This window comes from Urtica dioica, chromosome 3, assembly GCF_054948205.1.
Source record: "Urtica dioica subsp. dioica isolate 48M chromosome 3, U.dioica_male_clone48M_v1_H2, whole genome shotgun sequence".
Taxonomy (NCBI): domain Eukaryota; kingdom Viridiplantae; phylum Streptophyta; class Magnoliopsida; order Rosales; family Urticaceae; genus Urtica; species Urtica dioica.
Window position 1 is genome coordinate 49,963,123 of NC_142758.1, and position 27,036 is coordinate 49,990,158.

The following is a 27,036-nucleotide window of genomic DNA, read 5'->3' on the forward strand; positions in this document are numbered from 1 at the left end:
GCATCGTATTTTTCTTAATTTTATTTGAATAAAAAGCAACAACGGCTCTTTTTGAAGTCGCTATTGCTAAAAATAGTATTTGTTTGCTCTATTTACCTTAATTTTGATTCATTTCAATAAATTACGATAAAATACAATATATTACTATAAATTACGATGAAATTTTTAAAAAATTTAATGATAGATTTAAAAAAAAAAATTAAAATTAAGTTTAAATTTTTTAAAAGGGTAGTTTTGTCCGTATTTGGGCAAAATTCTATTTTTGGGTATTTTACAAGTAAGAGGTCCATTCTTGATATTTCTTAAATTATTAGGTATACAATATGAAATTGGGTTCATTAGGAAAATAGCCAATTTAAACGTTTGACATTGCTAAATGACCAACATTTTGTAAATCTTAGATAAATAGTCACTTTCAAACATAAATCTTATGTAAATAGCCACTTTCATATGTCAAACATTGGCTTTTTACATGAGATTTTACGTCAGAAAGTGATTATTTACCTAAAATTTACCAAACGTTGGGTATTTAGCAATGTCAAATGTTTAAGTTGGTTATTTTCTTAATTTTTGTATGAAATTTCTCTTTTCAAATACATCACAATCATATTATTATTTATATGTTTATTGCAAATCTATTCCTTATGTTTAATTAAAGTTCAGAGTTTATCACTAATAGACATTTTGATTGATTTTTGTGTCTTAATTTATCAAAATTGGTATAATAACCAAATCATTTCCCAATAGTTTAAAATGTATTCATAAATTGACATTTTTATTGACTATTCCTTGTTAATCTTTCAAAATAGCATAATAAACTTAGATCTTGTGGTACTAATTTAGATTATTTTATATGCGTTTGTATCTCTATTCTTGATATACATTGTAATATGTGATTCTCTATTTTTATAATGTCCAATTTGATGAATAAACTAAAAAAAATAATTATGTTTGTGATGATTTTTTGTTTTGACAACGTAGCGTACGAAAATAACCTTTTGACTAAAAATGAATGGCATATCCTTGATATTTTCCTTATAGGAATCAAAGCCTAGCTAAAGCTAAGGTCGTTCATCCATTCATTTGGAAATAAAAATCAATTAAACTCTAACTGGATTGAGATTATTGCGTGTCTCTTAAATCTCACTGACGACTTTATAAAATTCTTCTGCTATTTAAAAAATGTTACCGTTACACGACTCTTCAATATTGCTAAGAGACGGATAACCATTCAAAGCCAACAAGCTTGATAAGCGAAAGGTATAAGCAACGTCTTTTATAACATAATATGGGCAATTAGGTGAATAAATAATTTTATGACTTGTTAAGCCGTTTTTTGGATTAACACTTACGGACACGTGACGTGAGCGGACTTGGCCACGCGTCTTCAAACCTGTGAGGTTAGTTATGGGATATTCCTCTTATCAAGTGAAGAACTTGAGAATTGATTTCTCAAGATCTTGGACACTCTTGTAGAGGGAATATAATTTGGCTTGGAGCCTTGGGTTTAGAGAGAGAGTAAGCTTCTCTTCTCCCACTCTAGAGATAATGGAAGTAGATTGTTCCTCTATTTTGTGTGAAAAAGAATGTATGAAGTGGCTTTGATCCTCTTCGTTCTTGATTTCGGTCTCAAAGGTGTTTTTAGAGAGAGAAATAGCTGAGTAGAGAATTTGGTATAATCTAGTTAGAGAGAGAAAAAGCCAGCCCTTGATAAGTGTTTGTCTCGGGTATTTATAGTGAGGTGGTGAGAGTTGTGGCAGGAGTACGACAGGAGTAAAGGGGTACGGGCGAGGCCCACTTTTACGAAATGGAAATAGAGGTTCAGGCGAGGCCTCTTTTACGAGATGGGATCGGACGAGGCCTCTTTTACGAGATGGGATCGGGGGGTCGGGCGAGGCCTCTTTTACGAAATGCAAATAGAGGTTCGGGCGAGTCCTCTTTTACGAAATGGAAATAGAGGTTCGGGCGAGTCCTCTTTTACGAAATGAAAATAGAGGTTCGGGCGAGTCCTCTTTTACGAAATGGAAATAGAGGTTCGGGCGAGTCCTCTTTTACGAAATGGAAATAGAGGTTCGGGCGAGTCCTCTTTTACGAAATGGAAATAGAGGTTCGGGCGAGTCCTCTTTTACGAAATGGAAATAGAAGTTCGGGCGAGTCCTCTTTTACGAAATGGAAATAGAGGTTCGGGCGAGTCCTCTTTTACGAAATGAGAATAGAGGTTCGGGCGAGTCCTCTTTTACGAAATGGAAATAGAGGTTCGGGCGAGTCCTCTTTTACGAAATGGAAATAGAGGTTCGGGCGAGTCCTCTTTTACGAAATGGAAATAGAGGTTCGGGCGAGGCCTCTTTTACGAAATGAGAAAGGGGGGTCGGGCGAGGCCTCTTTTACAAAATGGAAATAGAGGTTCGGGCGAGTCCTCTTTTACGAAATGGAAATAGAGGTTCAGGCGAGTCCTCTTTTACGAGATGGAAATAGAGGTTCGGGCGAGTCCTCTTTTACGAAATGGAAATAGAGGTTCGGGCGAGTCCTCTTTTACGAAATGGAAATAGAGGTTCAGGCGAGTCCTCTTTTACGAAATGGAAATAGAGGTTCGGACGAGTCCTCTTTTACGAAATGAGAAAGGGGGGTCGGGCGAGGCCTCTTTTACGAAATGAGAAAGGGGGGTCGGGCGATGCCTCTTTTACGAAATGGAAATAGAGGTTCGGGCGAGTCCTCTTTTACGAAATGGAAATAGAGGTTCGGGCGAGCCCTCTTTTACGAAATGAAATTAGAGGTTCGGACGAGTCCTCTTTTACAAAATGAGAAATAGAGGTTCGGGCGAGTCCTCTTTTACGAAATGAGAAAAGGGGGTCGGGCGATGCCTCTTTTACGAAATGATAAACCTCTTTTACGAAATGAGAAAAAGGGGTCGGGCAAGGCCTCTTTTACGAATAGGCGTTCGGGCGAGGCCTCTTTATTTTTGGGTTGGGCCTTAATATTTTTTCGGGTGAGGAAAAATCTCTCACAACATGACTTATTAAGGTTGAGGATGAAATATTTGTGTCTTGTCTTTTTTTCTTTTCCTTTTAAAAAAAAAAAACAATTTGTATCTTGTTTTGTACTCTCGCTTATCGCAACGAAACATAAAATTTTCAAATATGTCACAAGACTAAATAAAAAATCAAATGTCTTCCTTTCTCAACATATCTTAGGCTTTTCATATGCAACTAAGATGCCATTATTTTTTAAGGATGTACACCTGCGTTGACATTACAAATTTAAAATGGTGGCAGGCAAATTTACAATTTTTTTAGAAATATGTACTATTTCAATATGTGTATATATATATATATATATATATAGATATATATATGTGTGTGTGTGTGTGTGTTTATATATATAAATATCCGCAGGGAAAAGGTCTACCTCGGTATGATGCTAATAGACATGCTTTTGCCAACAAAGTCCGATCTAATGGTTCGAGAACTTAAACTTAGGAAACCGTTAATTGCATATCGAAAGCAATATAAGAAAGATCATGACAAAGAAACTTAGATAACTATCAAAACCAAATCCTCGACGACTTTCACTACGAATCGAATACCGCCATGAATTCGGCGATTATCAACTAAATAATCGACAAATTGTGGTTTTGATAAATCCACGCCAAGGGAAAAACCCGATTATAAATAACAAAATACACGATATATGATGGGAAACTAACAATCACAAAAACTACCTAGATTTCTCACATATCAGCAACAGCCCCAATTTATATTGTCACTATGGTCAATTAATACTATATAGAGAAAATTAATTATAGAATCTCACCATTAAATTTAGTAGCTCGGTTTGGTGAGTCTTTTTATTTACATAAACACGGATATATCTAGTAAATATATATATATATATATATATATATATATATATATATATAATAGACAAAAATGAATGAATTTTTATTATTTAAGAATGAATTTAATCTATAAATTAATAACTAACCTATCAATTAATAACCCTTTATTATTATCACAAATATGGATGCCCTAGAAAAAGTAAAATTCTACATTAATTTTGTCACTTGGCCATGTATACATACATACATACATACATACATATATATATATATATATATATATATATATATAGGTATAGCAATCAGCAGCACTAAATCATACGAGACAAATTACTCTACCTCTCTTTTATGAAAGACAGCTAATGCGGACGTGGTAGAAATCTCATCCATTGAATCAAATATTCTTTAGACAACTATTTATTAAATATGAATACAATAGCATATAGCCACAAAGTCACACGGTGGGTTCAATATGCGTTTATAATGTTTCACTAGGTGGGTCACTCTCTTGCCCTATAATTAAAGTCTATTACATACATGATAATGTTTTATTTTATTTTATTATTATTAGTAAGGAACCAATCAAAAGCTAACGATCGATTGTGAATATATACAAGAAATGAATTGATAAAATAGAGTTGCGCTTGAATGGTTTGTATTGTTGCTGTTGTTAATTTATGTTAAACAACGTATTATTGTTCTTTTTTTTTGGACCTATAATTTTTTATTTTAATAAAGAAATCCTCTAAACTTTAATAACGAAGACATTTTGCTATTTCATGAGATTAAATTCACGTTCTCACCCAAAATGAAATCCCACAATAAATAAGAAGATAGTGTCATCCAAACTAAGTCTTAGGAATGTGCTATTCTTCTTCTTCTTGTTAGAATTTAAGTGTTGCAACAAATTGTAAATTTTTTTATAGACTCACTTTTTTTTCATGACTCTTGAATAAAGCTCAAAAAAGTAAAATTTACAAGTTGGAGTTGGGCAACTAAACTGAATTCTATTTAGGACCCCGGTTTTGTGGTCTTGGATTTTTGTGAAAGATTTGAGCTTTGAAAAGAAGAAGAAAAAAAGAAGCAAAATTTCGTAATAAATCTCTTTTCTCTCTCCTCTTGTCTTTTATCTATGTACAATTTTTTTAGAGTTTCATATAGTTATTTGCCGTTTTGTGGTCTTTGATTTTTTTGAAAGGTTGAGTTTTGAGAAGAAGAAGAGAATCAAATATAGTAGTAAATCTCTTTTCTCTCTCCTTTTTATGTACACATTTTTTTTAGTTATTTAGGACCTCTTTGGTAGTTTACTCAAACTGTTTTTGTTTTTTATTTTAAGTTTTTTTATAATTGTAGTCTAATAATTTTTGCAGTTTTTTCAAATAATTGTTTGGTAGATATTTTTTTTTTTTCTGTAGTTGTAGTGCAGTATTCCACAAAAAAAATCAGAAGTCGAGATATATACTAATTGAAAGCCTTTGCAAATGAAATATACATAAACGCTTATGTCAATGCTGAAAAACAATACAAACAATAATATAGAGAAACCAGAAAAATCCGACACAACATTTTTATTTTTATCAGCTTGTTCCAATTCCAAAGCAGCGATTTAAATAATGAATTCCACAAAATGAAGAGCTATAATTCAGATAAGACTCGTTTATCTACTTTCAAATATCCCATAGAAACCACCAGAATAAAAATTCCCCTAAACTTTCGGATGGATGATATTTAGTTTTATTCACCGCAAAATTTATTTCAATTACAATATATATATATATATATATATATATATATATATATATATTAATAATTGCAGTGCAGATATATATATAATATATATATATATATATAATTGCACACACACACACACACACACATATATATATATATATATATATATTAATTGCAGTGCACATAAGGGTAAAATCTTAACTCCACTTTAATAATTGAAATCACTCAATCAAAACACTTGTACGGCTGTAACAAATTTATCGACTTGAGAAGTTAAGTTTGTTAATTATTAAAATTAACTAATACATTTGACTGGGATAAACCTTGGCAAAATTTATTGAAGACTAATTTTCTTTAGAAAAACCTTTAATCCAGTCAAATTTGGTTAGTTATTCATGTTGAATATATGCAACAATATCAAATTACAAATGTACATAATTTGCTTTATATATATATATATATATATATATATATATATATATATATATATATATATATATTTTAAAGAATTTGCTTTATATATATTTAATCTATCTCACAAGTTGTTTGGTCCAACTAATGCTTGATCCTCTTACGATTTCTCTTCCGTTGACCCAAAAAGACAAGTACTTATATGATAATTTGCAATTTTAATTGTTTATTGAGAGAGCTTATCAACTCGGAAGATGAACTTGGAAATCTCGTCACTCATTTTGTCATAAGCAATCAAGTCTCGGACAACCAATTGTAAATAATTTATTTAATATAATGTTAAAAAAGCTAACAAAATAAAATAGTACACAATTGATGTGGAATTTCAAATCAAGGAAAGTACAAAAAAAATTCCATATGGATAAACAAATAGGTGCGAAACGAAGATTGAAAGAAATTATGTTGAAGTCCATTGGACAATATGCTCAAGTTAGAACTGCAATTTCTGATTTCGACGAAATTTGAATTCTACTATTACAAATTCCATAACGACCAAATGATAAAGTATATATACTAAAGAAAACTTAACATTACATGCTAATTAAACGTTTCAAACTTGACCATCAAGGCTTGTTGGTTACAAGTACAACTTACAAACATATTTAATTTCAACTAATAGAGAGTTCATACCCAACAACTTCGCACTAAAGATAAGTGAAAAAAAAAAAAAAAAGATAAGTGAAATTTTCTTATAAACAAACCCCACAATGCATGCGTTTCATAATCTACCTGGAACAATATTTTTGTTATGCTTATTTTAACACTTTATGATAATCAATTTCTCATTCATTTTACCTTTGATTTTGATAGTTTAATAATCAATTTTATGCCATCGCAGCGGAGAATCAGTTTCGAGTTGAGACTAAAACTTAAGTTGTTGGCCCAAAATGAATATTCTTCATTAAACATATATCTTTTATACCATTTTTCCAACATCAACTAAAGTAAGATATATAAGTTTTTGTGAAAAATATTTTTACTCGGAATATAATTATTGAGAATAACCCATATATGCTTAAATCGTCCACCACCTAAAATGCGTTTTGATGGATAGAAATTCCACGTCCAAGATTTCAGGAATCATCGTTGTGGTTTGCATTGCACTAGTTGAAGCCTTTATCATGCATTAATTAATCTGAAAATTGACTATTCAAATAAAATCAGCCACATATTATCGTATATGTGACAATTTTGTTCTAATAAAAAAACATTAGAATCACTCGTCGAATCGTGTTAATACTTAGTATATTCCAAGATCTAGACAGATTTGGACATATAGGACTATTGGAATCTCAGCATATTTTATTTTCATTTCCTCCGGATTCTTTTTCATGCACTATTAAGATTCTCAAATTCGAAAAATAAATCTTAAGACAAAAAATAAAAATTACTGGAACAAAATAGTGATAGCAAAAATAGTACCTCTCAAACTATTATGATTAGTTTTTCGGTTCCGCCCATAAAGTTACGAGACAATTAACAACAATATAAATCAGTCAAAATAGTACACAATAATTTATAGTAACAGTCAAAATAGTACACAATAATTTATAAAAGAAAAACACTGCCTTTTCTATAAATCATAAAAATATAGTAGCAGTTAGGGCGTTTGTTTGACCCATTGTTATCACGTGTTGTTTAACACAATGCACTACAATTTTTTTAATTCTTGTTAAAATGGGATTGACTAATTTGTAGTTTGATAAAAAATTTCCAAGATGTCATGCATCATTTCTCTAACACCTTGATGAAACATGTTATTTTTATTGTCAGATTCAATTCATTTGAGTATTTTGCAAAAAATCTGTTTTTAAACAGATCTGCTTTTGATTTTATCTTCACCGAATCAATTTGTCGTGATCTTTTTCAAAATTGTAGCAAGATATCATGTGTAGAGTTTGACTTCTAAAAAATATATATTTTATCTTTACGAGTCTTTTAACACGTTCAGAATTTTGAGCGAAAATCCGTTATGTTTGTGTGAGTGCTATAACTTATACTTTGTTCGATTAAGTACTTATTCGTGAGTGATATATGTCGAGTTTTGTTTTTTTCTCGTGATATTGTAAAGATCGTATTGTTGTAAACTTAGAATTAAACACTTAAGAAGTGATTCGAGTTGAAGTAGGAAGATCTCAGTTCAAGAGAATTATGTGTTATTTACGGATAAGTTATAAAAAAAATAAATAGTGGAATGAGTTGTTTCGTTGGTTAATGAATTCCAAACAGTCAGAACGAAGCCAGACGAGATTAAACGCCTCAACGAAAGCTTCACAGATTGTGATTTCTTAATCATCCCGTATAGCTGCAATGTCTTGGCTCGTAAATTGGCAAAATATTCCTTGAAATTTAGGGGCCGTTTGATTTAGTTTTCTAAACTCGTTTTCTGTTTTTAAATTCTGTTTTCTGATTCTAATTTTTAAATTTTAAAAACAGATTTAGAATTACGTTTCAGAATATTTTAAATGTTGTTTGGTTATGTTTTTCATTCAATTGTATAGAGATAAAATAGAAAATAACTTTTTATTGTTTTCTGTTTTCTAAACAAATTTAAAAGAAAACAGAAACATGATTCTAAATATGTTTTCTGAATTTATAACCAAACAGTTTTTCTAAAACTGTTTTCTAAAATTTAGAATAAGAAAACAGAAAACAGAGATAGAAATCATAACCAAACGGGGCCTAAAGTTCATTTGTTGTATATGGCTTGATGAAGCTCCCCCATTGGTTGTACTATGATATAAAGCTGATTTGACTAGTTAATGAAATATGCTTATGATATATTGACGGAGCTAATTTAGTTTTCACCCAAATCTAAACATTTGTGTCGAACCAGATTATCAATTTCATTGCATTTTTTACTTTCCTAGTTCTTATGTTTGATTACATCTAATTTATATAATTCATATTAGATGGCATAGCTTTGTTTTTGTTTTTTTTTTTTAAATTATTTTAGATTTAGCTTTAAAAAAAATTGTTTTTCCCAAAAACTACAAAAATATTGTTTTTCAATTTTATTTTATATTTTGCAAAAATACTTTTTAATTTTTACTGAAAATTATTTTTACCAAACACGTTTTATAAAACGGTTGAACTTTTAAAAGAAGTTAAAATCAAGTTTAATAAACTAACCATTACTGAAAGACTAGATACATAGTACACTTACATTTGTAGATAACATTTTTTTTACACGAATAATAAATATCGGATGATACATTATAATATATATTTTTATAGTAGGCCGGGTAGGTAAGCGAATCGAAAGTCGAAACTACATGTTCGTGCATTTCTAAAAAAAAAAAAAAAAAAAAAAAAAAAAAAAACTACATGAGAATTTTTATCCCTCTTTAGAAATTCGATTATTAGAGTATCAACTGAAGTTGAAAGAATTGACCTCAAAACAAAAGGCAAAACAAAACGATCAATATCATTTGATTATCACACTCTCTCTCTCTCTCTCTCTCTCTCTCTCTCTCAAGTCACAACTCTCGACTCAACCATAAAAAAATTTGACAAAAAAAAAAGATTTACATATTATATTATAATTTATGACCTTATCTCCTTTATATCGGGAACACAACCGCCCGCACTTGGACCATTTCATTCATTCTTCAATTTATCTTTTAATTTTTTTATTTTATTTTATTTTTTTTGGCTCGAAATTTCGTAATCTTATTACCTTAGCTGTTAGAAAGAAATTTCGTTTCTGACGTGGTTTAGCTCTGTCAGATTTATCCTTTCTCTCTTCACCCTTTTTTCGGGTCCTATAAATTTCTCATTTTTTCTCAATCTCTCTCTCTCTCTCTCTCTCTTACTCTCATTACGTATTCCAGCGAGCTTTTTTGGGCAATCCAATCCTCTATTTTCCAGGTAAATATGTACATATATATCTTCTTTCTATCTTATTTTCTAGTTTTAGTGTTTTCCATATATCTGTTTTTTCTCTTGCTAAGATATTTTGCAGCGTTGTTGTTGCAACATTGACACGGTTTCGTGTTTAGTGGACAAGAACTGGAAATCTGATAATTTAGATCTTTGATTTGTTGTCATTCCAAGTATTTATAGATTTTTTTTTTCAGTATTCATATATACATCTTTGATTCGACTCAGGATTTTTGATTCCTGATTTGGATTGGCTTGTTGTGCTCTTTGAATCTCTTCGAGCTTAAGTTGACTTTATACTAAGAGCATTTATTGAATGTCAATGATTTCTAGGTCTAAAAATAACTTTAATTTCTGATCTGCTTTGACTGCTTTATGATTCGATTACTTTACATATCTCGCGTTGCATTTATATATGTGGTGATGATGATATATAGGTGATTTCAAAATCAAAGGAAAAATGGACGCCACTGGAGGCTAAACACTCGATTTTGTTATATGGCATTGACTGGTATGATTTCTCAAAACCCTTGTGAATTTGTTGATCCAAGTGTTTATAAGTGATTTTTTTTTTTTTTTTGGTAGATATTTGGGAAATGTTTGGATTAGGAAACGGTTTAAGAGACTTGCAAAACAACCACAGAATCAATAGTAAATCCGAAAACAGAGCCTCTGGCATGGAATACGAATCGGATTGGACGAAACACAAAAAATCGTCGGCTTTCACCGCTGAAATCATCGGCTCCGCAACAGCTTTCATGCCTTGGTCTTCCAAAATCCCTATAGGTTTCGGATACCACGAATTTCTCTAATCTTCCAAAAAAAAAAAAAAAAAATCCCCTTTATTTAAAAAAAAAAAAATTGTTCGATTTTCGCTCCTGGTCTAGAATTCATTTTTTTTACCAAGATGCCGGGTTTCGCGAGCGAGACAAAGAAGAGATTCAAAGAACCGTTGATCATGAATTTGTCCGAACATACGAAATCGAAAAAAAGCTCTCCGATGATGCTCGGAGACAACGACGAGCCGGTCCTTCCCGGGCTCCCCGATGACGTGGCGAAGCACTGCCTAGCTCTCGTGCCTCGCTCGAACTTCCCGGCCATGGGAGCGGTGAGCAAGAAATGGAGGTCTTATCTCCGAAGCAAAGAGCTGATCAGCGTAAGAAAGCTGGCCGGAGCGGTCGAGGAGTGGCTCTACATCTTGACCTCGGACTCCGAGGAGGGAAAAGAGAGCCGTTGGGAAGTCGTCGATTGCTTGGGCCGCAAGAATCGCGACCTTCCCGCCATGCCCGGACTCCCCAAACTAGGGTTCGGCGTGGTCGTCCTCAACGGGAAGCTTCTCGTGATCGGAGGATATTCGGTGATCAACGGAGCTGCGTTTGCTTCGCCGGAGGTTTATCAATACGATTCTTGCCTCAACAGGTTCGTAATCGTTTTCTTCGATGCTCTTTTTTTTTTTTTATTCTAAGTTGACAAAACATTTGACTGACTATGAGGATCGTTTGCTATGATTCGATCGTTTATATAGAAGATTTATTCAGTTAAGTACTTGTTAAATTAAGCTCTTTATAAAATAAATGAAATACTTGAATGCATGATAATTTAAACAAAAAAAAAAAAAATTCACTGCGTATGAAGATTGTACTTGCCTTTTCAATCGACTACAGAAACGTCTCTTTTTTCTTCAGAAAATTTGTTATCTAAAGAACTGTATTAGACTAGGCTTTTGATCGGCATTATAGCTAGATTTTTGGTGTCGCTATCTCATTAATCCAAATGGATTTGTGGAACATATCAACATTTGACATTGCTAAATAGTCACCGTTTGTTAAATCTTAGATAAATAGTCACTTTCATGTATTTACAAACGTAAATCTTAGATAAATAACTAACTCCATATATCAGGCCACGTCATTATTTACGACTATTTATTTAAGATTTATCAAACGTTGGCTATTTAGTAATGTTAAACGTTTAAGTTGACTAGGCTTCCATCGACTAAAAAAATCTCTTTTTTCTTTAGAAGTTTTGTTCACTACAGAACTGTGTTAATAGTCGCTAGATTTCTTGTGTCGCTCTAAAAATACACTCATTATTCTAAAAAAAAAAAAATTCCATTATTTATTATTATTTTTTTAATTACAGCTGGAGCAAATTAGCGGACATGAACGTAGCGCGGTACGACTTTGCGTGCACGGAGCTCGACGGAGCAGTGTACGCGGTCGGAGGCAACGGCGAGAGCGGAGACAGCCTGTCGAGCGCCGAATCCTACGACCCCGACGCCGACACGTGGCGGCCGATCGCGCCGATCCGACGGCCGCGGTGGGGCTGCCTCGCGGCGGGGTTCCGCGGAAAACTCTACGTGATGGGAGGCCGGTCGAGCTTCACGATCGGAAACTCGAAATTCGTGGACGTTTATACCCCCGAGTCGAGCTCGTGGGCCGAGACCAAGAAGAACGGTTGCGTTATGGTCACGGCCCACGCGGCTCTCGGGGAAAGGCTGTTTTGCATGGAGTGGAAGGACCAGAGACGGGTCTCGGTCTTTGACCCCTCCGACGGGTCGTGGAAAAAAGTCAACGTACCCGTGACCGGAAGCACTCGGGTCGGGTTTCGGTTCGGGGTCTTGGACGGGAAGCTTTTGCTTTTCTCGGCTCGCGCGGATCGCGGGTATCGGACTCTCGTATTCGACCCAGAAGCTGAGCCCGGGTCCGAGTGGTTAACTTTGGATATTAAGCCGTCCGGTTCGTGCCTCAACTGCGTCACTATAAAGGCTTGAACTTTGACTTTGACTTAAGTTATTTTGTTGTTGTAATGTTAAATTAGTGTGTTTCAGTTTCCAAATCTGTGAACTGGTGTGACTGTGGATACTCTTCTTAAGGACCAGCATAATAAATTCCTCTCCCTTTCTATTTATGTATATAATTTCGAAAAGAAAACGGAGTTAGGTTCGACATGACATCGTCGAAAATTTATTAAAAAAATTGAATGTAAAGTTTTTTTAAAAAAATTCTCAAATTTTGTTGATTGTTAGTAAGTATTACTTTCCTTCATTTACCTAGCAAAAATGGGTTCGAATTAGTTTTGGCTATTTTCATAATCAAATACGAATTTTCTAATTCAAAGTTTCGAATAAATAATCGATAACTAGTTTTGTCCAAAAACGATAACCAGTTTTTTGGAATTCAAATTGGTAAAATGTTAATCGAATCGAATGTTCAGTTGTTTGATGTGACACCAGAATTCGGTTATGGATTAGTTCGAATATGGGTTAAATTGACATTTGGTGATTTTTGTATCGCCCATGGTTTACCCATATCCGTGTAGTTATATAGCTATAACTCAGAAAAAAAATTAAAGGTTGTTGATCAGAAGACTAAGGTGGGAGAAAGTCAAACGACAAAAGCCTTAAAAAGCCTATCGGTAAACCTTCGAAAAAGAGACACGCGACATGCCTCGAAATGCCGGAAGGGAGGTCCCACTGACTCAAGCCGACCGGGCCCGACCAGCCTTCTGACACACCGGGTGGGAAGTCCCCGCCGACCAGATGACTTCAGCCGGCCTCCTGACGCACCGGGCAAGATGTCCCTGCCAGCCCGATGACTCCAGTCGGCCGGGTGACTCCCGCCGGCCTCCTAACCTGATAGGTCTCCTTGACTTGACCGGCCTCTTGGTACTTGACCCTAGTGTCACAATGACACTGGTCAGATCTTTGACCCTAGTGTCACCTTGGTACCGACTGGTCCCTTGACTCCGGTGTCACCTTGACGTCGGTCAGGCGTTGGAGCACAAGTCCGGTCACGCCTACTTGTCTATTGACCCGATGACTGCCTCTTAAGCACAGGGCCAGTCAAGTCACGTACGCATGTCGGTCCTATGACCCAATGACCAGCCCCTTGACACCTCACTACAAGATAAATTGTGTCAAAATTCACCAAATTATCGTTAATAAATAAGAAAAGACGTCTTCCATTTTAATTTCATGATAAGCTATTGTATATGATAGAATCTTAAATATTTTCCGATAAAAAGAAATACTTCCACTTTCTTTTCTTACTATAATTTATTATAATTGAAAATAGTTCAAGGATTATAATCATATAATATGGTGGTATTTGCATCTTATGTCACAAATTGGCAATCCAATTGCAAATAAGTCACACGCAAAAATTTTAGAAAGTTTTAGAGGAAGATGAAGTGATTTTTAATGATGTATTGTAAAAATTCAGAAGACATGGAATAACTAATAAAAAGATTAAATGATGAAAGGAAGTAATTTGAAATTTGCACATGTGACACGAATGTAAATACGTGACACAAATGCAATTTTGACAACTTTGTGACACAAATGCAAAAACCCGACGAATTTGTGACATTGACGCAAATTTCCCTATAATAATATGTATGTATGTATATAAATGAGGCCCAAATCATGAGCCCAAACAAGAAAAATCACACTAGCTAATCGGTTACACACTTCCCGCTTCAAAATTGAAATGTCCATTTCTTGTTTCTTTCCCGAAAACCTAGGGTTCCTCTTTTTTTTTCATTCTCTCGCGATCAGACGAACCCAATGTTCGGGACTCCGTCGTCGACTCCGGCGTTTGGGGCTCCGGCTTCTTCACCGGCGTTCGGAGCTCCGGCTTCGACGTCTTTGTTCGGAACTCCATCACCGGCCTTCGGAGCGCCGTCGTCCACGCCGGCTTTCGGAACGCCGTCGTCCACGCCGGCTTTCGGAACTCCTTCCACGCCGTCGTTCTCCGCTGGAGGGGGCTTCGGATCGCTGATGACGACTCCATTTTCGGCGCAGACTCAGCCACAGCAGAGCTCGTTGTTTCAACAGCCGTCGTCGACCGGCGGCGGCTTCGGATTTCCGTCGATGTCGTTCTCGACTCCGGCGCCGCCGTCTCAGACTGCTCAATTCCAGAATTCGCAGCTGACTACTCAGATGGCTCCCGTGGCTCCGATTCCTTTCTCTCTCGCCGATCGCGACATTCAAGTAAGTGCTTGATTCAGTACGCGATACGTGAAACCCTAGGGTTTTTTTTATTTGTTTAGTTTTGAATTTACATAAATTATTTCGATTCGGTGCGCAATTCGGTCTATTTGACGTTGTAATCTTAAGAATGAAACCGCGACCAGTGTGTGTATTTCTTTCCAGACACTGGTTTTTTTTTCCCTACATATATCTCAGTTTAATGTAGTGGTTCATATAATTATGAAATCAGTGCTTTTTTTTTTTACGTTTGAAAACTCTAGTTCATCCCACATATATCTCAGTTTAATGTAGTGATTCTTATATTATGCGTTCTGTAGGAAGCATATCAAACCCTAGGTTTTATTAATGCGTTTGATTCCATTTAATCTCTGTAGGCATATTTGAATCTTATGACTGCAATGCACTTCTAACCTCAATTAGGGATTACGAGTTGAACCATTTTAATTTGTTATTTTTATTTTTCCTCCTCTTATTGATATGTGATTGCTCTGGCCTTTTGTTTGCTTAGAACAAAAGACGATGTTCTCTAAATTAATTTGACGTTGCATTTAGTATATGTGTTTGGCAAGAGAAGTTAGCGTAGTAGTACTAGTAATCTGCGTTATTTTGTTTGTTTGAAAATGAATATATTAATCACGTTGATTTTCTGTATTTGGAATGTGATATCTGGTTTGTATCATTCTAATCTGATTAGGCAATTGTTGAAGCCTACAAGGACAAACCTGGAAACGAGAAGTATGCTTTCAAGGTAGGTTTTCCGATTGCTATTCTTTATTGCTTAGATTTTATAGTTTTCTCATTTAAATTTAATAATTTATTCGTTCTTGTGACTGTGTAATGTCCATTGCCTAAATTTGTTTGTGTTTTTCTTTTCAGCATTTGTTGTTTAGTGTTATTGATTCACAGTTTAGAGTAAAACCCCCTGGCGTATCAGATGTGAGTTATTCGTTTTCCTCTATTGTCAATGATTTATTTATAGATTGAAAACAGTCGTTGTTATTGCTTTTTTATTTACTAGGAATTACTTTCTGTTTCGACTAAATCCAGAGTATAGTTTGCTATGCCAGATCATGTGGGCAGAGGCTATGGGAAAGCTTGAGGGTATGGAAAGTACGGATAGAGAACGATTATGGCCTCAACTGATTAACGGATTTAAGGATCTTTCAGAAAGACTAAAGGTATCTATATTCCTTACTTCAGATTAATCCAAATTTCGAAGTCTAATGTTATCATTAACTTGGGAAACCAAACAGATAAAATAATTCTTTTGAATAAGACTATAATGATACTTTAACCATTTAAACTAGTGACTACTCTAGGACCTAATTTCTAAAACGTACTCATCACTGGCATCGTTATAGTGTTGAAGCATACATTTCTCTAAATAGTTTTTTAAACTTTTGAAATGAGGTATTTAAATTCTGATGGTGTGGCTATGGTTGCAGCTCCAAGATGAAGTCATTCTTTCAGATTCTGAGAGATTGAGAATGACCCAAAGCAATGTGAAAATGGTAATTTTTAGATTTTTCAGCTTTCTGATTTTGTATTACGTTGAAATTTCGTCAGCCTGTCTTACTATCTTTTAAATCTCTCCAGCTTCAACGGCATCTTCAGGCAGATACGCTACCTCGAATTGAAAGAATGAGACAAAAAGAGCAAGGTCTTCAAAGGCGTCTTCTGAAGGTAAAATATCTCTGTGCTCTACATTTGAAAACGACTCCTAGCTGTTTTTCTCGTAAATCCTTGCTCTCGTGTTTTGACGTTTTACTTGCTGTGAAAAAAAAAGGTAATGAAAATAACAGAGGCACTTGAAGGAAAGGGTTGTCGATTACCGCTTATGAAAGGCGAAGCCGAACTGGCTGAGAAATTAGCTTCCATCACCAGAGAGGTAGTTCATTTACACATTCTTCACCATATAATATATATATATATATATATATGTATATATATACGTAATATAATATATATGCAATGCAGTTGAAGGGATCGGGAGGAGAGCTTTCAAGAAGGGTACAAAATTTGGTCACAATATCGCGCGTTCAAGCAAATTCTGTCGGAGGCGGTTCTTCAGTTTGTCTTCCAGGATCAACCAAAATACATGAACAGAGTCTTTCTGATATGCAAGAGGTGAGAATCAAATACTGACTTTGAGCCTAGTATTTTTGTTTTCAAATCATGTAAATTGAAGTATTACGTCTTTGGTTATGATATCTTAGAAAGATGTGGAGTTATTTGACATTGTATAAAATAACTTCGTTCATGCATTTTTGGTGCTTTGAAATTTATGGAAATAACGTTGATTTATTTATTATTCATTATAATTTTTTGCACCTTTTTGTGGTGACAGGTGTTACAACAGCAAACAGAAGCGATTGCAAGGCTGGGCAACGTATTAAAGCGCGATATTAGGGACATGGAGATAATCATGGCCGAGGACACCGAAATGGCCGATGATTTGAGCTAAAATAAGCAAACTCTCTCTCTAGATTTCATATATTCCCATTGATATGTATGCAATGCAATGCAGTGTGGTTTATTTATTTCTTTTTGTTTATGTTGGAAATGATAAATTATCAGCTTAACACATGAGGGCCAAAATGATTATGAAAGTCACTATTATAACTCAAATATGTCCCATATTAAAAATTATTTGTAGAGCTTAGGTTAAACTACAAATTTCTCACTTATGAAACAGTTTTTGTTCTTCCAATGTTTAAAAAAGGGTAAAATCGTCTAGAGTTAGGCCTCGGCATCAAAGCATTCGGTCGTAATATCCTATTAATTTTTATTTATTTATTTTACGGATCATTTACCTCCAAATGATCTCAAGGTTCTATATATGTTGGGCAAAAGATGATGTTGGGCTCATAAATGATCCGTAAAATAAATAAATAAAAATAATGAAATTTTAAAAACCATATTTACCTCATCGTAACTTGTTCCTATACAATTATTTTTCCACGATATGATTCTGGTAAAAATGTTCTCTTGATATGTGAATAAAAAATAGAATAAAAAATAATTTTTTTAAAAAAAATCATGTGAGATTTATTTGGGACTTGGGCCACTGTAAATCCAAATTATGGGCTTTGGCCTGTTAGAGTTGCATAAAATGGGCATTTGGAACTTGGGCCATAATTGTTTAGCCTTCAATCGTGTAAGCCCATTTTGATAGTACTAGTGAGCTTTTACATATGTTTAAGTGGTATTTGCATCTTATGTCACAAATTGGCAATCCAATTGCAAATAAGTCACACGTAAAATTTTTAGAAAGTTTTAGAGGAAAATGAAGTGATTTTTAATGAGGGATTGTAAAAATTCAGAAGACATGGAGTAACTAATAAAATGATTAAATGATGAGAGAGAGTAATTTGAAATTTGCACATGTGACACGAATGTAAATACGTGACACAAATACAATTTTGACAACTTTTTGACACAAATGCAAAAACCCGACGAATTTGTGACATTGACGCAAATCTCCCTATGTTTAAGGGCCTGAATTTCATTTCAAGCTCAGCTCAGCTCAGCCCAGTCCTAAACTAATTTGCACGCCCAAAAGATTCTCAAATTAATAGGTTGTTAGCTAGATTCTGGTTTTAAACCGTTTCGTTGCCATTAGTATCGAAGCTCTCCGGCTAAATATCCGTTACTTTGTAATACAAGTGCGATCATCTCAATTCTACGCCCACCATTCGTGATATCCATATTTATTTATTATTATATCCGGATTTTAAGGCGACGTTAAATCAAAACTTTCAAATAGTCTAGTACTTTGAGATAACTAATTAAAAAAAAATGGATAATTAAGAAGCTGCTGACATAATTTAGAGGCGAGCTTATGTTTGTGGATACGCTTCAGCCATGATGAGCAGGACAAGGGATGTCCAGCCCGTGAAAAGGCGTGTACCTTTACCTTTTCCGCTCTTTTGATCGTATTGTTCCCACAAGAACCCCGTTTCCTTATAGTTCCGAACCACATTTCTGACCGAAACACAAAAAAAAATTAGAGTCATTGAAATATGGGTCTTGTACTATAAGCAAATTTTAAAAAGGAGCGAGAGTGATTTAATACCTAATCAGATTGCTTCTCAGATCAGTATAAATTATTCTTGCCCTATCCTGAAACGGGCCTTCTTCTGCAACAATTCAACCAAAAACATCAGAACCAATGATCATCACGCTTAATATTAAGATGATGATGATGATTAAGAATTAAGCGATTCATACCTTGAGAGTAATGTTTAAGCGCCGAGACAATCATGTAATTCATATTTATCCAAATTGGGCCTCTCCAATATGGAGGGTCGTGCTCCGTATTGCGTTTCATGTACACCGAACTATACACGATACGTTTTAAAAATCAAAAGCAGGTTCCGTATAAAACTATATAGAATGTTTCAAGCGCTTTATTAACTAACCTTGATTTGGCCAGTGAACGGATCCCGAAATCAGTCCATAAGACGCTCTTGTTTGAAATCAGCTCAAGCTGTTTTCCTAGAATCCACGAGTCCTGCGTATTTGAAAAGCTCCGCAAAACTCAGATAAATCAAAGATAGCGAAATGCAGGCTCGAAATATAAGAGAAGTTTCGCATTGACATGTGGTCAGATTATGTTATAAAACTTACAGGTGGAATGATCCGCCTCATGAATGGGAAAAGACTAACATAACCAACATGAGGTACGAGTCTCAATTCAGGTTTTTCTAGGACTTTGCGGACAAGCTCTCGGTTCGGGTAACCATTTCCGACATTAGTTTCTTTCCACGCCAGACGAACCTTACATTACCAAAACTCAGAATGTCGGCATATAAATTTTATGAAAAAAAAAAACACCACCATTACAAGATACCTTACATTACTCTATTTTGCTTCTCTTGAAACTATTAAAATGATGAGAGAGTTGGAGGAATCTTAGGCTTATCCAATTTGTATATGTGAATAGTAAAAGCAAGTACAGGTCTCGGGACTTCATAATGAAGTGTACCTTCTCAGTATGGTAACCAAAATCATAATACGCTCCAGATGTATCATCCAAATGCAGCTGTTATCAAAACACAAATTAGATAAGCTAGACTTAGTAATAACCACACCTGTGGGCTCTTAATGACACATGGACACAAATAAGACCAGCAAAAAAAAAAAAAAAAGTTGTAAAAGAATTTCACTCCCTAAAATAGAAAAAACAAGAAGGATGTATCCAGATTCAGATAATAACCGTGAAACATAGATCATGAACCTAAACCAACCTTATTCAAAGTATCAAAATCAGAAAGAAGCTTGGATGTAGTACCATAGTCCTGCACCGTTCATCAGAAAAGGCGAATTCAATAACATGTACAAGCTATCTTCTTCAAATTTTGATCATATAAATTGATTTTCAATACCTTCCCAGACTGTGTTTCCTTTCCGAGGAGCTCTGTAATAGAACGCAAACAACCTGCTGCAAGAAGCAGCCAACATCTGAGGTCCAGGTGGCGTTCATCCTCGGTCGGGTGAGAAGCTCGTGGATAGTCATCTAACCCGGATGTAAGCGTCTGAAATGTTCCACTAAATCAATATCAATTCACCATTGTATTTGGAATGAAAAAGACTAATCAAAGCTCACCACTGCTAATATATCGTAAATGATAAGCTACGAGCAATTTTTCTTTTGTAACAGAGGAAACAAACTCTATCTCGTAGTTTCATATTGACCCTAAACCCTGGTTTATATATTTATATAACAGGTCAAAGAAAAGAATAAAAATATTTTTTTTTATTTTTTTTTATTTTATAAACAAAACTCCCAATGCAATATCCAAATGGTGAAGATGAGATTATAAATAACCTTTGGATTTAGTTCCCGGGTCGTTGAATTGTCTCTCCCGTGCCAATAGTAGCTTCCAGTTTCCTTCCCTACGTTCAGATAGTCAACTAATTGTTCAGCTCAAAGTATGACTTACAGAGGAAGAGAAAGCGAATATTAAAAAAAAAAAAAAAAAAAAGCATATAGCAGTTCACAGGATCTCAACCTGACTGAGTTGTATTGAACCACTGAAACCATGCTTCTAAGCGAACAAAAGCCCGTTCCAAGAACGTGGTAATCTCAGCTCGTTCAGTGGAATCAAATTTGTTTTTCTCCAAACCAATAATCAGATCTGCAAGAAATAAAAATTAAATATATTATTAGAAATCTTCTCTAAAAAGAAGAAGAAAAAAAAAAGAAAAAAAATGCTTATAATGCAGACAATGAACTAGGTCTTCTCTGTTCATAGAGTTGCAGGGTTAATTATTGAAAGTACGCAAGTCAAAAAATTGGTCACGGATATTTTTTACCATGTAAAGCCAAAAATAAAGTTGGAGGATTGCCATTTGTTGGATTCTGAGCAACAAATTCATCCGGGACCTTACTGCAACAGCACAAATAAAGCCAGGGGTGTAATTGTAACTATTTTCATAAAGAATTAATTCATCCGATGCATATATTAGAACATGCATATCACCTTAAAGCTTCAGCTCCTAAAATTTGCTCTCGCGGAATCCATCCATCAATATTCATTAAATCCAACCAATGTCCAATGATATCCAAGGAAATACGGATATCCCATCGCCTGCTCGATTATTAGACATAGTCCTTAGAAATGCTCAACTAGTAAAATTCTCGGGTTAATCTTTCACAAAAAGACAACGATATACTCACCAGATCAGTAGCTGATGAAAACCCTCGTCCCACAAAAATCCCCTTGGAAAGAAAGGCCGACTTGGGACAGCTGAGTAAAGCTCAGCGGGCCAGTAGGAAATAAAATTATCACGACCACCCACCTGCAAGAGAAAATCCCATAGTGAGACACTGAATGATTGTTTTTTTCAAAAAATTAGCCAAATAAGGAAGTTTAAGAATTGCTAGATAGCCAACCTTTTGTAAACTTTTTTGTAAATAGCCACCTCAACTTATTTACGGCGCTCAAAAAGACACAAATACCCAAAAACATTCCCGCCTATCTTGAGTTTTTTTTTTTTTTTTTTTTTTTTTTTTTTTTTTTTTTTTTTGTCTTTTTGAGTGCCGTAAATAAGTTGAGGTGGCTATTTACATAAAATTAACAAAAGGTTGGCTATTATACAAAACGCTATAAGTCAAATGGCTATATAGCTAAAAGACCCTTTTTTTAAGACATCCAAAACATACCCTAGTTGAGCAAAAAATGAACTGAGAAAGTTTCATGGTCATAGATATGCTTCCAAAATTACCATAGATTTATCCAAGTATATTAATACAAGTTACAACTGTCAACTTTTAATTTTACATGCTGCGTTTAATCAGAAAAGCATAGTTTATGTTTTTATTATTTCCCTGTTTCTAACACTACAACATTTGGAAACAAAATAGGAACGATTAGTAGCTAAGGTAGTTAGAAATTAGTAAATTCTCTTTGGATAGCCATGTTACTACTCTACAAGTATAAAAATCTTCTCGACAGCGTATAATAAGAAAAGAAATATAGGAGGGAATCACTTCACTTACATTGGAATCTCTGGGAAGTGTAATTTTAGACTGACCATAGAAATAACCAATGCCTCCCAACATGTTCCCAATAGCAACCTTACCAGCCGCAATAGATTCCGAATCAAGCTGAAAACATAGCACTATGATTTGAGAATTCTTCTATAACAAACATAAAATTACAAATTCATAGGAACTAATAAAAATTCTGGTTTCTTCCAACGAATTTGTATTTGTGGAGTTTGCATCGAAAAAACTGAATGAGGCAGTTTGGATTCACATAGAGATACAATAATGGCATCAAATTCAAACACCATCTCAAGTTAGTTTCAAATTACACTGATTTTAGAATACCTTATTGTCCACATTGAAGTTCTTCTCGAACTTATTGTCAAATTCTCTTTGCTTCCCTTTCAGTTCACTAGTGAGGGAGGTGCCTAAATTCAATCGAGCATCGGAATAGTTTGTAGAATTGGTATCCAATGACCATTTTAAGAAAATCCCTAAACTGCCCATCAATATAAGAGGAGAACGGAAAAACCTGTAAGGTGACTAACTCGTTCTTCTATCCTTGAACTATCCGATCCCGCTCCCGAAACAAATGCGATATCTATCTTGAATGGAATCCTTGAAGAGATCTGCACAAACATAACCTAGTAAGTTCAAAAGAAAAGTGATTTTGGTTAGTAGTTTCGTTAGACTATGCTGAGTAAAATACCTGAAAAACAGCAATATTTGGATTTGTATCAGCTGTGTTAGACAACTGAAGCCTACCAACCTTTCTAGCCTTGAGAAATGGACACAAAATTAGAATAAACCAAAAAAAGTAGCACAAACTATATTGCATATTAAAATGATATATCACATACCTGTGTTGCAAGATCGAGCTGCACATGATCAGAGAGGTTGTGAATATTATACGTCCTAAAACCCGCGTAATGAACCGCTAACTCATCCTGTGAAACGAGTCAGACATCACCTTCAATAAATCAACTCAAAAGAATAATTGGGGAACATAAAGTGCAAAAGAGATGATTCTACATTCAGTAAATCAAGATGTTATAGATTCGAATCAATCGGACATTTTCTATGTAGAGGGTCATTAGTTTTTAATCACAAAAGATGGTACTAGGCCTAACCTTTCACCTCAATAACATAAATAAATAAAAGAAACAGCCACCAAAAAGTCTATCGCATTGCAAAAGAAATCAATTGGCACTAATCTAATCTAATCTAATCTCAAGTAAAGACCAACATCAAAACAGCTCTTTAAAGGCTTCAGCAGAGTTGCATTAGTAACCAATAAGTATGAGCACAAGGATAATACTTGCATTACAATATGACCCTGAATATTCCGTTACGCCGAAATATGAATATACAAGATAGTTACAAGCTTTTGAAAGAGAAAGACTTGTTCTCCTCCCCGAGAAAAATCCCAATTTTTCACTCAATTTCTGCTTCCTTTTTGTCATTTCACTATCCTCTTATTTACACTAACTAGCTTCTTAATCCTAATTACTACACCTAAGCTTATTATACAGGGTTTTCTAGGTAAGCTAACCTGTGATTTCAGATGTAGCTGCCAATCTCCGACATCATTTCGAGAACCAGATGTAAGGAGAGAATTCCTATTACGGTCCAAGGTATTTTGACTCAACCGCAAATTACTTCCACCTTCATCAGCCATGTAGAAAAATAAATGACCGTTACTCAAAGGTCCCTCATCTTGAATAGCTCTGCAAGCAGAGAACAAACAAGCACATAATTTATATTTAGCATGTATTCAGACTACATTTAGTCCAAGTCCAATGCACAATTCTAAATATAATAACTAAGAGGAACTATCTGTCTAAACAAAAGAAAGAAACTACTATCTAGTTATAAAAAATAAAATAAAAACCTATTACTAAGAAATTGAGCATTCTGCGAAAAATCCAGAGGAAAGTATAAGCCTAAAGAGCACTAGACGATTTTCGAACTAGATTGGATATAACAAACTTAAGCTGAACGTGAAAGGCAATAAAAGATTAATCCTGCCTCATAACACCTCTAAAATGAAGAAGAGCTTCCGTTTTAAAATTTGTGGTCTCTTAGCAAAATTAAGTCTAGAACCATTCTGTGAAGAAAAATAAATGACCATTACTCAAGGGTCCCTCACCTTGCATAGCTTTCCAAGCAGTGATCAAGCAAGCACTAAAATTATATTTATGTTTACCATGTATGCAGACACATTTCAAGTCCAATGCACAATTCTGAATCTAGTAACTAAAACAGAAATAAGAGAAACAATCTGTCTAAACAAAAGAAACTACTATCTAAAATGGACCATTCTCTGGGAAAAATCAAGAGGAAAATACAACCTAAAGAGCACTAGATGGCTTTCGAACTAGATCGGATATAGAAAATGAACTTGAATAAGAGACTAAAGCTGAACGTGAAAGGCGATAAAATGATTACTTCTGTCTCATAACAATTCTAAAATGAAAAAAGAGCTTCTATTTTGAAGCTAGAGATTTTGGTCTCTTAGCATAACTAAGTCATGGAAGCATTTTATTTAATGAAGAATATTTTTGAGAATAAGGTGGGAGAATTTACCTATTGCTCTTCACATCAATTCGAACCGCCCAATCTCCTCCATAACCACTTCCCTCCTGCTTGGATTTGAGGAAACTTGTGGCTAAGGTTATCTCCTGGTCAACTATTACTTGATGCCCATAATCACGCCCATTATGATCCGTCCAACCAAATTTACTTAGGTCATCTGAATTTTCACAAACATGCCTCATCACGTACCTCCCATCCTTCACGCCGATCCACATTAATCCAGCGATCAGCGACCGAGGAGTCCTAGATAGATAAAGAACAACGATCTAGTTAGAAACAAAAACCACAATCACTCGTAATTGCAAGGTATAGATTATATCATGATTCATTAAGCATATAGAAAGAAACAGCCCATGAAACTCTAGACCACTACTCAAGTTGCTAGACAGTAAAAATTTAATAGATAGGTAAAGAATAACAATTTAGTAAGAAACAAAACCACAATTACTTGTAATTGCAAAGTATAGATTATAACAAGATTCATTAAGCATATAGATAGAACAATCCACGAAACCCTACACCACTATTTCAAGTTGCTACACAATAAAAAAAATTCAAACCCTCATTTCGATCCACTATTTCAAGTCTTAAACAGTAAACAAAAGCTAGTTCATGATAGTCATTTGTACCTGGCACGAATTCCGAGGTACACATGAGGGCGATATGTTCCCCAATACAAGCTCTCCTTGTGCTCACCTTGAAACTACAAATTCAAGGAAAATTCAAACCTAGGTTACAGGTCAACAGTCAAAAGAAATTTCATGAAATTGAGACGAATCTAAGGTCATTATACCTGAGGAAGATCGGTGATCTTCGGAGCTGGAAACGGAGTGACAACCCTAGGTCTCCGCGAGTGTTCTTCAGCCGAATTCACCAGATGACGAACGAAGAAAAATATGGCGACGAACGCGATCGCGCTAAACCCTAGGATCAACTTGAGATCGGCATTGAAGATCCGAATCGAGTCGTGACTTCGACGACCACGGTCTCTGCGAGGCTTGGCAACGGTCCTCGATCGCCGACCATCGTCGCGATCACCGGACTGATCGGAAGGCTTTAATCTGCTCCGAGCACTTGGTCTGTCATTTCCGGCCATTTGGGACCAGAGATTTTTCCGATTCCGTCTCAAATTCAAAACGAGAGTGAACTTCTTGACCGCCAAATGGCTGCTGAAAACTAGACTTTCTCGGTCTCCGGGTATTACTCTTGGGTTTTGTTACAAATAGTCCTTTAAAATGTTTTGGTTTAGCTAAATAGCCCTCAAGGTATATATATTGACAGAAAATAGAAAAATGAAGAAGAGAATAATTTAAAAGTTTAAGCCAAAATTTCATAAGTACCAACAAAATATGAGTCAATGAAGTTCGGGTTGTGTTTTCCTTCTAGTCTAAACAGTAATTGCTTGGATTTTTTTATTAGATCCAACAATGTCTGTATATATACAACCATTCATTTAATAATAATGATGATAATAATAAATAAATAAAACTCGATTAAATCCTTGACTGGAAGACGAAAAAAAAAAACTAAATACTATGAACTGAGAAAGAGAATTTCTTCTGCTAATAATATGAAACGAACACCTAAACCAAACCGTAGTTGAACTATTATGTCAATTGTATATGACTCTCTCTCTCTCTCTGTCTCTCGATCGATAATGTCTAATGGGCGTGATAATAACATTTATACTGTCGTTTTCCATTTATTATGTCGTTTAATTATATTGTCGTTTAGACTCATGCCGCCGTTTGATTATGTTGTCGTTTGAATATATTGTCGTTTGAAATTAAACTGTCGTTTGATTGTATTGTCGTTTTCAGTTAAGCTGTCGCATGATTATATTGTCGTTTGATTATGTTGTCGTTCCAGTTATATTCTCGTTTGATTCATTATGATGTCGTTTTCAGCTATGTTGTCGTTTGTAATCATGGTGTCGTTTCCAATTATATTGTCGTTTCCGATTTTGTTGTCGTTTGGACATATGTCGTTACCAGTTATGCTGTCGTTTGCATTCGTTTCCAATTATATTCTCGTTTT

The 27,036-nt window shown here is 34.7% G+C and overlaps 3 protein-coding genes across 3 annotated transcripts; 2 read left to right on the forward strand and 1 right to left on the reverse strand.

Annotated features, from left to right (window-relative positions):
- Nucleotides 1-10,547: 10,547 nt before the first annotated feature.
- On the forward strand, nucleotides 10,548-12,823 carry LOC149403559 (Galactose oxidase/kelch repeat superfamily protein). Its single transcript, XM_089609954.1, has 2 exons — nucleotides 10,548-11,338; nucleotides 12,062-12,823. Exons 1-2 carry the CDS (start codon nucleotides 10,827-10,829, stop codon nucleotides 12,690-12,692), a joined length of 1,143 nt encoding a protein of 380 aa, XP_089466080.1. The 5' UTR covers nucleotides 10,548-10,826; the 3' UTR covers nucleotides 12,693-12,823.
- A 1,605-nt stretch (nucleotides 12,824-14,428) lies between these two features.
- LOC149403560 (nuclear pore complex protein) lies at nucleotides 14,429-17,466 on the forward strand. Its single transcript, XM_089608095.1, has 9 exons — nucleotides 14,429-14,912; nucleotides 15,607-15,660; nucleotides 15,789-15,848; nucleotides 15,980-16,090; nucleotides 16,358-16,423; nucleotides 16,509-16,595; nucleotides 16,699-16,800; nucleotides 16,890-17,039; nucleotides 17,260-17,466. The coding sequence occupies exons 1-9, from the start codon at nucleotides 14,487-14,489 to the stop codon at nucleotides 17,374-17,376; spliced, it is 1,173 nt and encodes a 390-aa protein (XP_089464221.1). The 5' UTR covers nucleotides 14,429-14,486; the 3' UTR covers nucleotides 17,377-17,466.
- A 1,126-nt stretch (nucleotides 17,467-18,592) lies between these two features.
- GCS1 (glucosidase 1) lies at nucleotides 18,593-26,168 on the reverse strand. The gene is made up of 22 exons (XM_089609259.1): nucleotides 25,793-26,168; nucleotides 25,629-25,702; nucleotides 24,991-25,242; nucleotides 23,957-24,131; nucleotides 23,265-23,351; nucleotides 23,114-23,182; nucleotides 22,937-23,033; nucleotides 22,750-22,832; nucleotides 22,417-22,524; nucleotides 21,595-21,716; nucleotides 21,398-21,505; nucleotides 21,231-21,304; nucleotides 20,927-21,052; nucleotides 20,743-20,810; nucleotides 20,300-20,449; nucleotides 20,162-20,212; nucleotides 19,900-19,956; nucleotides 19,542-19,691; nucleotides 19,334-19,425; nucleotides 19,143-19,252; nucleotides 18,988-19,051; nucleotides 18,593-18,896 (listed from the first exon to the last, which is right to left on the reverse strand). Exons 1-22 carry the CDS (start codon nucleotides 26,093-26,095, stop codon nucleotides 18,752-18,754), a joined length of 2,565 nt encoding a protein of 854 aa, XP_089465385.1. The 5' UTR covers nucleotides 26,096-26,168; the 3' UTR covers nucleotides 18,593-18,751.
- Nucleotides 26,169-27,036: the final 868 nt, after the last annotated feature.